Below are 13,487 nucleotides of genomic sequence, written 5' to 3'. Positions count from 1 at the left end.
ATTACAGGCGCCCGCCGCCTCGCCCGGCTAGTTTTTTGTATTTTTTAGTAGAGACGGGGTTTCTCCGGGTTAGCCAGGATGGTCTCGATCTCCTGACATTGTGATCCACCCGTCTCGGCCTCCCAAAGTGCTGGGATTACAGGCTTGAGCCACCGCGCCGGGCCATTGATCATTTTTCCTTTAGGTGAATTTTGGAATGCCAATAGCACTCACTATTTTAAAAATTTATTTATTGATATAGAATATTTGTACACATTTTGGGGGTGTATATGATATTTTGATGCCTGTATACAATGTGTAACGGTCACATCAGGGTAATTGGAAACTCACTCTTTTTCACATTCTGACTTCTAGAAGACTATTCTTATCCTACTTTTGTTTAAATGTTTAGGTTTTTTCTTTTTGATTTGCTCTTAAATGATTTATTTTTCTCTTTTGTAATATGTCAGCAGTTTTCATTCTTATTCTTTTTTTCCTTATTTTTTTCCTTTTTTCATTGCACTGTTTACATAATGGAGTTATGTGATTTTTCTATGTCTGTATACACAGTGATAATTTATTTAGATTTCTACATCTCTTTATTTTTAACATATGACATTATGCATTTCTGAACTAAGATAAACACTTAAGCAAAGTTGTTACTCATATACAAAACTGTGTTAATAGTTTTATAGTGTTTAGTTTTCCTTTCTAACAATACTGTATTAATAGTGCAAATCATAGCAAGACTTATCCATAGCTCTACAAAATGAATTTCTCAGTGTGCCAATATCATAAAAGTATGAATTATATTACTCTAACTGTAGAGTTCAGTAGAAATAAATCTTATCTATAAGTTTTCTGTTATTTAGTATATTCAGCCATAATTTTGGAATTACTGCTTCAATCTCAACTTTCATATTACATGTATATATTAAGAATAATCCAATTGGATTTTTTAAATGAGGAAGTGCACATATCATTTAGATTAAACTTTTCTCTCTGTCACCAGATGACCATGGCTTTGATTTCTCAGCAAATTCTCTTGAACAACACTGCAGAAATGATTTATCCAAGTACCGAATTAACTTGTATATCTTATTTTCTATTTTTAGTTTCATAGGAAGTTTCTGAAATAATAAATTGCATTTAAAATGTTACATTGAATTCCAGCTGTAAGATGAAACAAATGCTCTAATCTCTTTAAAGGTCAAGTTATAAATTATTCTTATGATGAAGCAAGTTGCAGATGGTTCATGAGCAAAATCTCAAACGTGGGCTTCTTGATGAAGGCACATAGATGGTCTTTAGTTGCACCGCAATAACAAATATTGACTCTGAGTTACAACAGCAGGTTTCCGGTATTCAAGGGAATTGCAGCAGCTATACCATAACTGATTTAAATTTGTGTCATTAGTTATTTACAGCCACATTTTACAGTCAATTATTAATGCCTTCCAGAAACTACCACAAGATAGTCAGAACTTTTGTGCTTATTATGGCATGGTCTCATTACTCATAGCAGGAGCCCACGAAGGGTAAGTGTAGAGGTCAAACATGGGTACAATCCAGGTACATATGCCAAGCATAACCACAGCAACACCAACAATGTTGACACCAAGTCCAGCTTTAACCTTGAACAGGAAAAAGCATAAATGTCAGTGTCCCAAAAGAAAGCCTACAGGAGATTAGAATCCTGTTGTAGGAAGTATATGCTGGATTTACATGCATCCTAAATGATTAGTAAAAATTGCCATTTTTTAAAAATTGTACTTTAAGTTCTAGGGTACATGTGCACAACGTGCAGGTTTGTTACATAGGTATACATGTGCCTTGTTGGTGTGTTGCACCCATTAACTCATCATTTCTTAAATCCAGGGGTTCTTCCCCATTCATAGCAAGAGAAAAATCTGTCCCTAACTAAACATCACTGAGTTGAAGACTCTCAGAGAAGTTCCTCTTAGGAATATACCTAAGTAATTCTGATTAGAGGAAAATCGCTTAGAAATCTGCCATTTCATGTTAAATCAGAATTTCAGTTTTGTGGTTTTATATTTCAATGAATAAGATTCAGGACACCATATGACAACTGTATCTTTTATATTTGCTCAACATGATTATTAATTTAACCTTAATATCTTTCTTAGCGTTCTCATGGTTTTAGCTCTTATATCATTATTCTACAGTCCATTAAACAATCTCAGAGTTGCTTTGTATCTATTAAAATAAAAATTGGCAAATTACTGCCCTTGATTTGTTTTGGTAAATAAAGTTTTATTGGACCACAACTATGCTTATTTGTTTACATATTTTCTTTGCTTTCATGATACAATGGCAGAGTTGAGTAGTTGTGACAGAGATGGCCCCACAGAGCCTCAAATATCATCTGCCCTTTTACAGAGAGAATGTGCTTACTCCTGCATTCTCTGCATTAAAACATGGAACTCTGAAGCAAAAGAGGAATACCGAGCAAGGATGATAACAGATGCCCTCTTCCCTGTCCATGTAAGCCAGCCACTTGTTTATCTCAGAATCCTAGTTTTATCCTTTTTAATACACATACATCAGGCATTACTTATATTGTATTGTGCACATTTTCCTTACCAAATGGATATTATGTTATTTTTGTGTACAGGCAGTTCTAGAATGTTTATGTTGCAGGGGCTTAGGAACAGCAGTCTGTGTGAAAGAAAGGGAGCTGGGATTTGCCTTGAGACTGTATTTTGCATAGGAAGCTCACTGAATTTACTTTGGCTATATTATCGTTTGGGTTGGTTTGGAAATAGGTGATGAAGATGTGGAAACTACTAGAATATTCTCAAGCCAGTTCTTATAAAGTACTGAATATTCTGCAAGTATTTTTGTATTTGGCAAAAATGTGCATGCTTTATCAGTGAAATTATTCATTATTGTTTGCTTGTGTTTTCATGTTAGGTCCTGGTATTGAAATCAAAACAAAAAAGATACTTTTTCATCAGTCAGGCACTGACCCCGTGTCTCATTCAGAGGAAATGTTGGTCGCATAAATGTTTGTGATAGCAAACTACAGTGTTGTTTTGGTTGCTGGATTTCTTTAACCCTGTTTCTTCCTTTTGCCTAGATCAGTTTGGATCCTAGTGTTGACTTGTAAGTTTACGCTGTCGTGTGGAGCATGTTCAGTGCTCTTTTCCTTCTTCCAAAGCATTACTGATGCATTCAACATCTCTCTGTTTGTGACCATAAATTTTAATGGCATGTTCACTTCTGATTATCACTCTTGAAAATAATTCTATGATTAGTCATGCACACCCCTTCATAAACAGAACTCAGGCCATGCTTTTCCTGGTGGTTGACTGGTGTTTAAAAGGGAAGATAACTCAAGACATGGCACACACCAAGATGTGTGTTGGTTCTGATAGTATTTTTTCAGCTAACTCACCATGTCAATGACTTTCAGATGACCATATGAAAAGACAATAGCATTGGGTGGATTTGCTACTGGTAGGAGGAATGCAAACGAAGTACATAGAGTAGAAGGTATCAGAATATAAAGAGGGTTCACGTGAATGGCTTCAGCCTGTTGTAAGAGATAAAAAGGAGTCTAAGTAAAATTTTGAAGGTAGACACCAAACATAAAAAAATGAACAAATGTATTACAATAAGCCTTCCCAGAAGCAGGTTGAAACATAATGACATAAAATTATACACATTATTACAGTTATAACTTGAAGAATATTTTTAAGAAAATACCTCATCCTCTTATTGTTTGTATAGTTATGGATGCCCACTTAAACATTATAGTCCAGTTCATTTAGAAAATAAAATATTATTTATTCCAGAAACTAAATAAAAAGAGCAATCATTTATTACTTATCTACTGCTAGGTGCTGTGCTAAATGTTTACATACATGTATATATTCATATAGTTACACATAATATAGTTCATATATAATACAAAATATAATAAATGTCATATATATTCAATTTTTACAATGATCTTATGAGATGGTTACTATAACCTCAAATAACATAAAGAAATGGAGGCCCAGAGAGTCTAAAGTAACTTGTCCGAGCATGCCTGCAGTAGTGAGCAACTTATGAAGTAGGCATAGGTTCTCAAGTCCTGTGGCTCAGCGCTTCTCATTACACTGCTAACTTTACTACGCCTAGCACGTGCCTGTATGGGACTTAAGATTTGCTTAGGGATCATCACATAGGAAGGTTACCATTCTTTTTGAGACGGAATCTTTGCTCTCTATCGCCCAGGCACGGAGTGCAGTAGCCCACTCAATACTACAAACTCTGCCTGCCTCTGGGTTCACATTCTCACCTCAGCCCGTCTCCCGAGTAGCTGGGACCTACAGGCGCCCGCCACTCTACTTGGCTGGTTTTTGTACGCACCCAGTAGAGACAGGGGTTTCACCGTGTCAGCCAGGATGGTCTCGATCTCCTGACCTTGATCTCGCCCATCTCGGCCTCCCAAAGTCACTGGGATTGATTGTTAGTACATAGACCACATGCAGCCCGGCCGTTACACCACCATTCATTTCATCAACACATATTTTACCGTTCTTCCATGTTAAGAACAATTAGAAAAAACAACAGAAAAAAAAAATACAAAATGATATTGTACCAATATTCACAGCCTACATGTTTTCTACTTTCAATCTGCAGCTTAAGAACATCAACATATGCCCTTTGAACTTGTAGTGGCACAATTCCAGAAAGACAATCCTTCTTAATTTAAAGTGCTTTCCTTTCACCAAACCCATCCATCCCAATAAGAAAAACATTTTACTTAAAGCTGTTTCTTGTAATTGCTAACTAAACGGAGAAAAGAAGAAAAGACATTCTTTCCCTCTCTCTCTCTCTCTCTCTCGGCAAACCCCTTACTTTTTAAAAAATTATTCCCTGGGCAGTAGAAAACTGTGTCTAAAGATATTTAAGCCTGAAGCCTGAAGTGTGAGCCTAGTTTTTCATTCATTTGCAAATCACTTATATTAACCACTTCTCAGAAATTTAGGAACAATGTTTGAGAGGCAAAAGTGTCAGTGGTAGAGATCTAAATACTTAAGTTACCAGCAAACACTGAATTCCACGTCTTATATCTGAAATGGATCTCGTCTGACCCTCTCTCTTATTTATAAAGGAAAAAGCTGGACTGAGAAAAAGTAACATCACGCTGCTTGAACATGAAAACTTAAAAACAGTTACCTAGAGTGAAGGTCCTCTGAAAACATTAATACAAATAAAGATCACCCTATAAGTTACTTACAGGAGGCCCATTTAGATAAAAAAAAAGATTCCATATCACAGCATGAGAACCAGCATTCCAAAGCAGAACATTGCTCTTAATGAAGAGTAAAAATGGGGATAAATGAGATACTCACCAATGGAGATAATATTGGGAGAAGGAGTGTAATGGTAGCTGGATTGCTGGCTACCTCAGTTAAAGATGTGACCATCAAAGAAGATATCAGAATTATTAGCCATACTGGTAATGAACCCAGAGGAGATAATTTATTTCCTATCCAATTAGATAATCCGGACTCCTAAAAAACAAATTTGCAATATTTGTTATTCATGAATAATTCTTTGTAATCAGACACAATAAAATCCATAAAAAGCATTATTTGCTTTGAAAACTCACTTTCTAAAATATAATTTTAATCTCTCATTTTTCTGTGGTTTGATAGGTCTGGGTGGCTTTGGTAGGAAGGAGCTATTGCTTAGTCCTATTTTAACACCATGAACATGGTTTAGGTTTGAAATGTATTCCCACTCTTTTGAATTACATTTTAATTTTATCTAATTTATATATGTGGATATTTTAATAGATCATATAGAGGGCTTTAAGAGAAGAGCAGGCCTTCTGATTTACCTCTCTCTATTCCTAAGTTATATTCTGCAGAGGCGACAACTTTCAACCCTTATTAGCCATTGATAGCTAGCTATATTTAGGTATTCATAGTTACCTTTTAAAATAATATTTTAATTATGATTTTTTGCTTTTAAAATTTAGACATTATTTACTGACTTTCTAATATGTGATAATTCAGCTCTCTTACACCATCCAGCAAACACATATTTTTTGTTTCTTCATTCCTCCACACTCACATATTAACATTTTTGGTTAAATCAATATTTAATGTTTACCACTATGATTAAATAAATATTGTTCATAGCTACACCACTTAGCATACTATCAGTACATTTACTCTACTCTTCCTTCCCCACAAGAAATAACTATCTCATCATTCTGTTTGCTTAGTTTTCCAAGTACTTATCACTAATTCATCTGAAATTAAAACAAAAAACTCCCCACAAATAGATAAACATATCAGGTAATTGGTGTCTTTTCATGTTCCCTCATAGCAATATCTATTCTGGAATATTTCCTCCTCCTGCTCCATTTGGCTTAGTTTAATCTTTAAATCTATTCTTTAAATCCCTTTAAATCTATTCAACTGTTGTTGTTCTGGGACCCCTCTTTATTATCATATTATGACTTTGCTTCTCCTCCCCACTTTGTGGGAATCATTTTTTAATCTACTCTTTTGCATTGGGGAAGCACTTCCTTTTATAACTTCCTGAGAATTGGTATAAGAGTCTTTGCATGCCTGAAAACCTTTTGCTTTTCTTTTCCCACTGTTCTTATTGTTTTGCATTTGTAGAATTCTAGGTTCAAAATAATTATAACTCCACACTTTTAAGCCATTACTCCATTTCCTGTGGTTTCCAGTTGGATTCTTTAGAAGCCTGATCATATTCTACTCTTTGATTCATTATACATAGTGCAGAAAAACTGGCTATACTCAGATTAGCAAGTATGTTGGTCTGTGTTTCTCCCTACATAGAAGGGGAAATCCTCCTTTTGTGAAATTTCAATGAGCTATTGCATGTATGAATTTATGACAACTAGAAGTGGCATGAGAAATACTCTAATTACAAGCAGTATATTCTCAGATCAAAAGCTGGCACAGAAATTCCCAGATGTGAGTACCAGATATCATGCGTGGTTTTGGCTTGTATTTTTGTTTATCTGCTTGTTTTTGCCTGTGACTTTTAGGTAGAAAAAGATTATCCACCATTTTAGTCACATTGACAAAAATTAATCCTAGAATAGGTATACTTTAAGAATAGGTTTTATCTATGTCTAATGAGATGTGGAAATGATTATACTACATATTGTTTCCCATACCTGTAGGCCACTGAAATCGTATCTTCATCCCCACGGTTCCAAAATTCTACATAAAGTGCTTTGGTGTTGAGTACTTAGTAGCTCTCTCAGTCCAGAATCTCAAAGTCTCTAGCTCTAAGAAATTTCTTTTGTTATTTTGTGGAAATGTTCTTCCTTTCTATTTTTTTTTTCTTTTTTCTGAAATGCCTATTAGTTGACTGTTGAACATTTTGGATTGATGTTCTAATGTTCTTATCTCTTTGTGAGCCAGTGTCTCATTGACTCAATTTTGCTACAAAGTAAATCTCAATTTTCTATCAGGGAGGATAGAGAACAACAGCAGGACTGGGGAAAGTATCTGGGAGGCCCATAGATTCTTATACACTTTTTAAACCATCCTCCAAATTCAGCTCTGGCTTTTACTCTAGCTTTCAGAGTTATCTGCTGCCTCCAATTCCTGAGGTCTGCCAGGATGCTGCAGATAACCAGCATGTTTCTTGTTGGCTCTTCGTTTTGCCAGCCTATATGTTTCATATTTCACTATTTTTCTATTTGTACAAAGTCAGTTCCTCTCAAATGTCCTCTTTCCATGTTCCAAATATGATCAACATTTCTTGCCTTTTCTTGTCCCTGTCATATAGTCTTTATGGATTGACATGTTTTTGTTGTTATTGCAATTTTAGCAGAGATCTGAAATAAAAAATAAATCCTTCATGTTTAACCTAGGAGAGAAAATTTTAGGAATGTATGAAAATTGAAGAGGAGATATTCACTGATAAGAATTTGAAATTGTCTATCTGCTCATGAGAAAGAAATAATGTTAAAACAAAAACCAAGGGGCATTTAAGAGAAAAGTAATTTCAATGAGGTGAATTCCACAGTAGTTGCTGTTTCACTGTTCTGTTCCCAACTAGAAAGGTTGTCTGGTTCTGGACACTTGCCAGACTAATTACAATTTGGAATAAAAGTTTTGAAAAATAATTGCCTCCAAATTTTTTACAGTCCAGTTTTTAGGGGGATATTTGTCCACAGCCATACCCTTGAAGCTCATGGCTTCAATCTGGCCACTTAGAGGTAGAGTTATACTGGGTATCCTGTAGACATTTGGCTCTGTATACGGAGATTTTTATAGCAAACTAGACCTCCCTCTCTGGGTTCTCAAATTCTTCTACTGAGAGAACCTTGTGCATCAGACTGAGTCCACACCTTTTCATTTCCTCAGATTTGTATGCTAGGGTCTGGCTGATGCTTTCAAAATCACTTTGAGTGTCTAGGATCCAATCCAGACACATAATTCTGTGCTGAAAAATTGTCAATAAAGTTAGAAGCAAAGGAGTATTTTCCAGTAAGTTACTGCTCTTCTTCAGGAAGAAGAGGAGAGACAGTGATTTGTCTTGAGAAGCATAGAAATTTAACCTCCTGGAAGTCAAAGGGCTGAACATGGAACCTCTCTCACCATTCTGTTCAATTTGATGACTGAGGAAGGAAATGGAAGAGCCATAAGCTTTGAATATTTCAAATAAGTCTATGGAAACCAGAATGAGTGGTTTTTAATTAATCTAGGAGTAATCAATTTTCATGGAATTTTGGGAGAAGATAATTTTCTTCCAACAACTCTACAAAGACCAGGGCAATTACAAGGGATGAGGGCCTTCTCAAACTGTTGCTTTGTATCAACTGGATAGATAGGTCAAATAAAGTCAACCAACATCTCATGGTGTTTTTATTTCTTCCTAAGATTAGATGTAATATAATGTTAGAAAGGGTTATGTGAATTTTTCTCCAGACTTTATTCAATAAACATTTACTAAGTATCTTTAATGCTAATATTATTTCTTATTCTCTTTTTTATTTAACAGCAAATAGCATCATGATATACTGAAGTCCAAGAGCTACTCAAATTCATCATGAAATAAGGTAAAGGCATAAGCAAACAAAAAGTATATTTCACTAGGAGTCACTTTACATATTTTCATATCCATTTTTCCTTACTAGTCTTCTAATACTATTTCATGAATTTAAAATTTTAATCTTTTTTTATTATTTCTTTTGACATTCTTGAGCACCATAAAAACTATGTTTTTTGCTTGCAGCCTGTAACATTTCTTGAACTCTGAACTCACCTCATTTGTGTGGTATATTCACGGCATAGCTAGCAAAATTTGCAACATTAAAATGACAGAGTGAAATTGAATATGCCCAAAGATTGAATGTCTCTGTGCTCTTCTTTTGAACAGTCTAGTTAATTGTTAAATATCTTACACACAGAGTATTACCTCACAGCCATCTGCCAGGGCAAACCCTCCACCAACAAGAATGGCTATATCCCAGGGCATGAATGACTGGAATTCTTTCCAAGTAATCAGTGGAGAGTAATCAAAAGCAACTGCAAAACAAAAATCCTACAGTTACACATTGCTTAAAATATTACAATATGACATTTACTTCAGCATCCTAAGTAGCCATCTTACAGGAAGTTTGTAATATTCCTATATTGTTTTTAAAGAGGGGAATTAATCTGGAGTTTGAGTAATTTCCACCTGGACTAGATGGAACATTCTACTATAAAAAAGAAAAAAACTCTATAACTTAGAAAAATCCTTCTCGTAATATTATAGAATATATTTCAATAAATTATAACATTGTCACTTATCATTGTACTCATTCATTCACTCACTCATTCATTTATTCATTCCACTAACATCTTTGCCAACTGTGAATAGCACAGTGTATTAGACTATAGTATTCTTTGCTATGCAAAATGTCCATAATATTCCATTGGTTCTAAGAGCATCTTGTAGCATTTTAATTATATCCATTAATATAGAACATTTTATTAGATTTTTAGTCATAAGGAGGATCATGATAGATTCACCAAGATTTCAGTTTAAAAATAATTCAGGATTCAGATTAAATAAAATATTATTTGTGGCTTACAAAAGGATTATCATAAAGATTTCTCTTTTGGCTTCTGAACTCTCCATTGCTTTGTTGATAAATAAGTTCACCTGAGGACATATTCTGCCCATTTAACATGTGTATAACAGGCAGCCTTCTACATGTTAAGATTTTAAGTTTACTAATCAGCTTCTTTCCTATCACCTTCCCCCAATTCCAAACCTAACCCATCCTCACTGATGACTGAAATTATGTCACCAGGTTTCTTACTTTAAGGTCATATATCTTGTTAAAATGTAAACATCTCTGAAATGTACCTCTTATTTAAAATTTAACATATTATGTATTATTTGTCATTTTTAAGTCTTGTATGAATGAGTTTAGCAGGGAGAAGAGGTTTTGAAGAATGAGAGGAGAGAGAAAGGTGGGTAGCAGCAAGTCTCTTTCTAAGGGAGGGAATTCAGATGTGGAAACCAGGGAAGCTAAAGCCAAACATGGATTCCTCAGACTTGCCACCACCGGACCTCAGGGCTTTAACTGCAATGGTCAGAGTCCTTGGGGTCTCATAGGAATCAATGCTCCATATTGCATCACCTCCTTAACACACATTGAGATATTCTAATCTCAAGTGAAAAACAAAATACATTTGTTTCTTTGCTGTGCTGGTCACATATGTCCTGGAAATCTGATACATTAGTCATTTATGGATTCTGACAAGAGTCAGGTGGGTCAACACAACTACATAAATCCCAGTTCCATCCCCATAAGAACAAACAAAACCACAAGTCTACTAGTTTATTTCCAGACAATTACAAATTAGTTGTCCCACCTTGACAAGATAGGAATCTGACTACTCAAAACATGCTGTGTTGTAAAGCAAAGACATGGATGAATCCTGTGTTTAAAAAGTGTGTGTGTGTGTGTGTGTTGAGAGGATGGTATGCTCAGGCAGATGTGCACACTTCTTTGTTCATGTGTTGTAAATACAATGAATGCTGTTGCGGAATACCTTTTCTTTATTTTTATTACTATCATTATTTTTAGAGACCGAGTCTCCCTCTGTTGCCCAGAGCAGTGGCACAACCATAGCTCACTACAGCCTCCAACTCCTGGGCTCAAGTGATCCTCCTGCATTGGCCTCCAGAGTAGCTAGGACTACAGGTGTGTGCCACCACACCTGGCTAATTTTTTAAATTTTTTGAAAGAGCTGGGGTCTCACCATGCTGCCGAGGCTTGTTTCAAACTACTGGCCTCAAGTGATCCTCCTGCCTCAGTCTCCCAAAGTGCTGTGATTGCAGGTGTGAGCCACCACACGAGGCCCTTTTATTTCAGCTGTGATCCTAGGATATGGCTGTATGAGGTTGATTTAGCTTTTGTTCCAGAACTACTTTGAGAATGTAAATAATCTTTCTCTTGAAATTCATCACCTTTTTAGAACCTGTGCATTCATTACCAAGGTATGAAGCAGTGTCTTCCAATTTCTTTTTCCTGTGTTTGCCAATAGTAAGATTAATTTTGAAATGGGTTTACCATGGGTCAAATAGTGTCGCTTGTAGCAGAGCCCTAGCCATGATACAAAAGGAAATCTACTTCTCACTTTTGCAAAGTAAGATGATCTGTCTTGCAGGTGGAAGACGTGCTGGCTTGAAGATAGCATTGCAGTTTGCAAATAGGGCATGCTAGGCCAGGGGTTGTGCCAGCATAGACTTTCTTTCTGCTCTAGGTGCCAAGCGAAACCAATGGAATTTTATAATTTTTGCTCTTCTGTTAAATTTATGCAGAATTATAAATGATACTCAACCAATTTCTCCTGTAGGTGTAGTTTTTGTTAATCTCTTAGCTGGAATGAGAAAGAATAGCAGCCCTATAAGTAAAGCAACAGTTGAATCTGTAGCAAAACCAGGGTACCTGTAAAAGGGACAAATACGTATATTAAAAATAGCATCAAGAATTTAAATGAGCTAAAACACCAATTTTGCTAATAACATATCAGTAGTAGGTTATTATCAGTATTAGGTGGTGTAGGTTATTTATTCTCGATAATCTGCCCTAAAATATATGGATTCCCAATTAAATGACATAACACTAAAAACAATAATCTCAGACCGTAGTCCTATTGTTCCCATATGTCTCTTCTTATTTTCAATACCACGTATACACATACTGATATACTAGGCCAAAGTGGCAAATTTCCCTTTTAGATAAGCTTACAATTTGTTAAACAATTTCTTCTTTGAATTATTTAATTTAATTATATTGATCAAGATTTGAAGTTGAAACATTGCTAGAGCAGAGAAAGCCCCATGTAATTGATTTATAGCATCCTTCTATTAAATTGTGGCAAGGCATGATGTTTCTGTGATCCCCTAAAACTCTTCTATAAATTGTGAAAAGGAATTGATCTGTTTTCTGAGATATCACACCTGCTTCTGTGGTTATAGGCTCTAACTATATCATACAAACGAAAACAACCTACTTAATGCTTTGTACAACATGAAATTCAATCAAGAATATTAATTGTTGGAGTGGTTTAGCCAATGCTCACAAATGATCACCGTATAAATTAAGACTGATTCAGGAACAGATGGGGTCTTAGAATCACCAGACCGTTGTAACAAATAAGACAGGTTCCCAGAAGTCTCAACAGTAAAGAACCTGGAGACCAGGTGTAACTGAAACAGGTATTAATAATTATAATTTAGTTTTAAAAGTCAGCAATATTAACTAGTGCATTTCTGTAGCCTGAGAAGAAATATGTACCATGCTAAAGATTCTTTTACTATCTTGTAACTCAGTAATGTGTACACACTACAGAAGCTTCTCTACTTCTATAATTTACTTGAAAAATCCAAAAAGCCAAACAAATGCTGTATCTTTCTCAATCTAGCAATTTTTAAAGCAGTCTACTTTCTTTAAGTATAGACACATTTTCTTTCATTATTAGTTAAAAATCTACCTTACCATAATTTATCCTACAAACTGGACCGATACTTATAATTTTATCATACCTTGTTTCTTTTATTTCAGTATAATTTTTGGTTGAATGTTTGGCAAATTGGGCCAGGCATCATGTAACCAGATTTTGTTTTATATAAAAAGACACATTGAATTCAGTCCAGGTACAAACAGATGGAATGAAAACATTAGGTGGTAGCTATAAATCTTGATATATCATGTTAGCTTTAGAAATTCTTAATGCCTGAAACTCTACATAACAAATATATCCTACAAAATATATACATTAAATTAAATCAAGGCATAAATACTGAAATAATTTATTTTCAAAGTACTTTAAAAATTATTCTTATCATATTATAACTTATATTTAGTTTGTCAGGAAAGCAGTTAGTTTGTCTCAGCATTAGAAACTATTAAGCTTATGCAAATTTTATTTGTTTTGGGTTTGTCAATTAGATTTATATTTTAAAATCCCATCCTCTCTCAAACCTTT

The 13,487-nt window shown here is 34.9% G+C and overlaps 1 protein-coding gene across 1 annotated transcript in view; it reads right to left on the bottom strand.

The window, feature by feature from the left end:
* Window positions 1-251: 251 nt before the first annotated feature.
* Window positions 252-13,487, bottom strand: part of SLC13A1 (solute carrier family 13 member 1) — a 90,728-nt gene continuing 77,492 nt past the window's right edge. The window contains exons 11-15 of the mRNA XM_003896523.4: window positions 11,838-11,944; window positions 9,415-9,524; window positions 5,349-5,510; window positions 3,398-3,535; window positions 252-1,613 (exon numbers count right to left, since the gene is read on the bottom strand). Of these exons, the coding sequence (XP_003896572.2) occupies window positions 1,476-1,613; window positions 3,398-3,535; window positions 5,349-5,510; window positions 9,415-9,524; window positions 11,838-11,944 (655 nt within the window). The 3' untranslated portion in view covers window positions 252-1,475. The remainder of the gene's footprint in view (window positions 1,614-3,397; window positions 3,536-5,348; window positions 5,511-9,414; window positions 9,525-11,837; window positions 11,945-13,487) is intronic.

This window comes from Papio anubis, chromosome 4 (genome assembly GCF_008728515.1).
Source record: "Papio anubis isolate 15944 chromosome 4, Panubis1.0, whole genome shotgun sequence".
In the NCBI taxonomy this organism is placed as follows: domain Eukaryota; kingdom Metazoa; phylum Chordata; class Mammalia; order Primates; family Cercopithecidae; genus Papio; species Papio anubis.
This window is presented reverse-complemented; position numbering and strand designations above follow the sequence as displayed.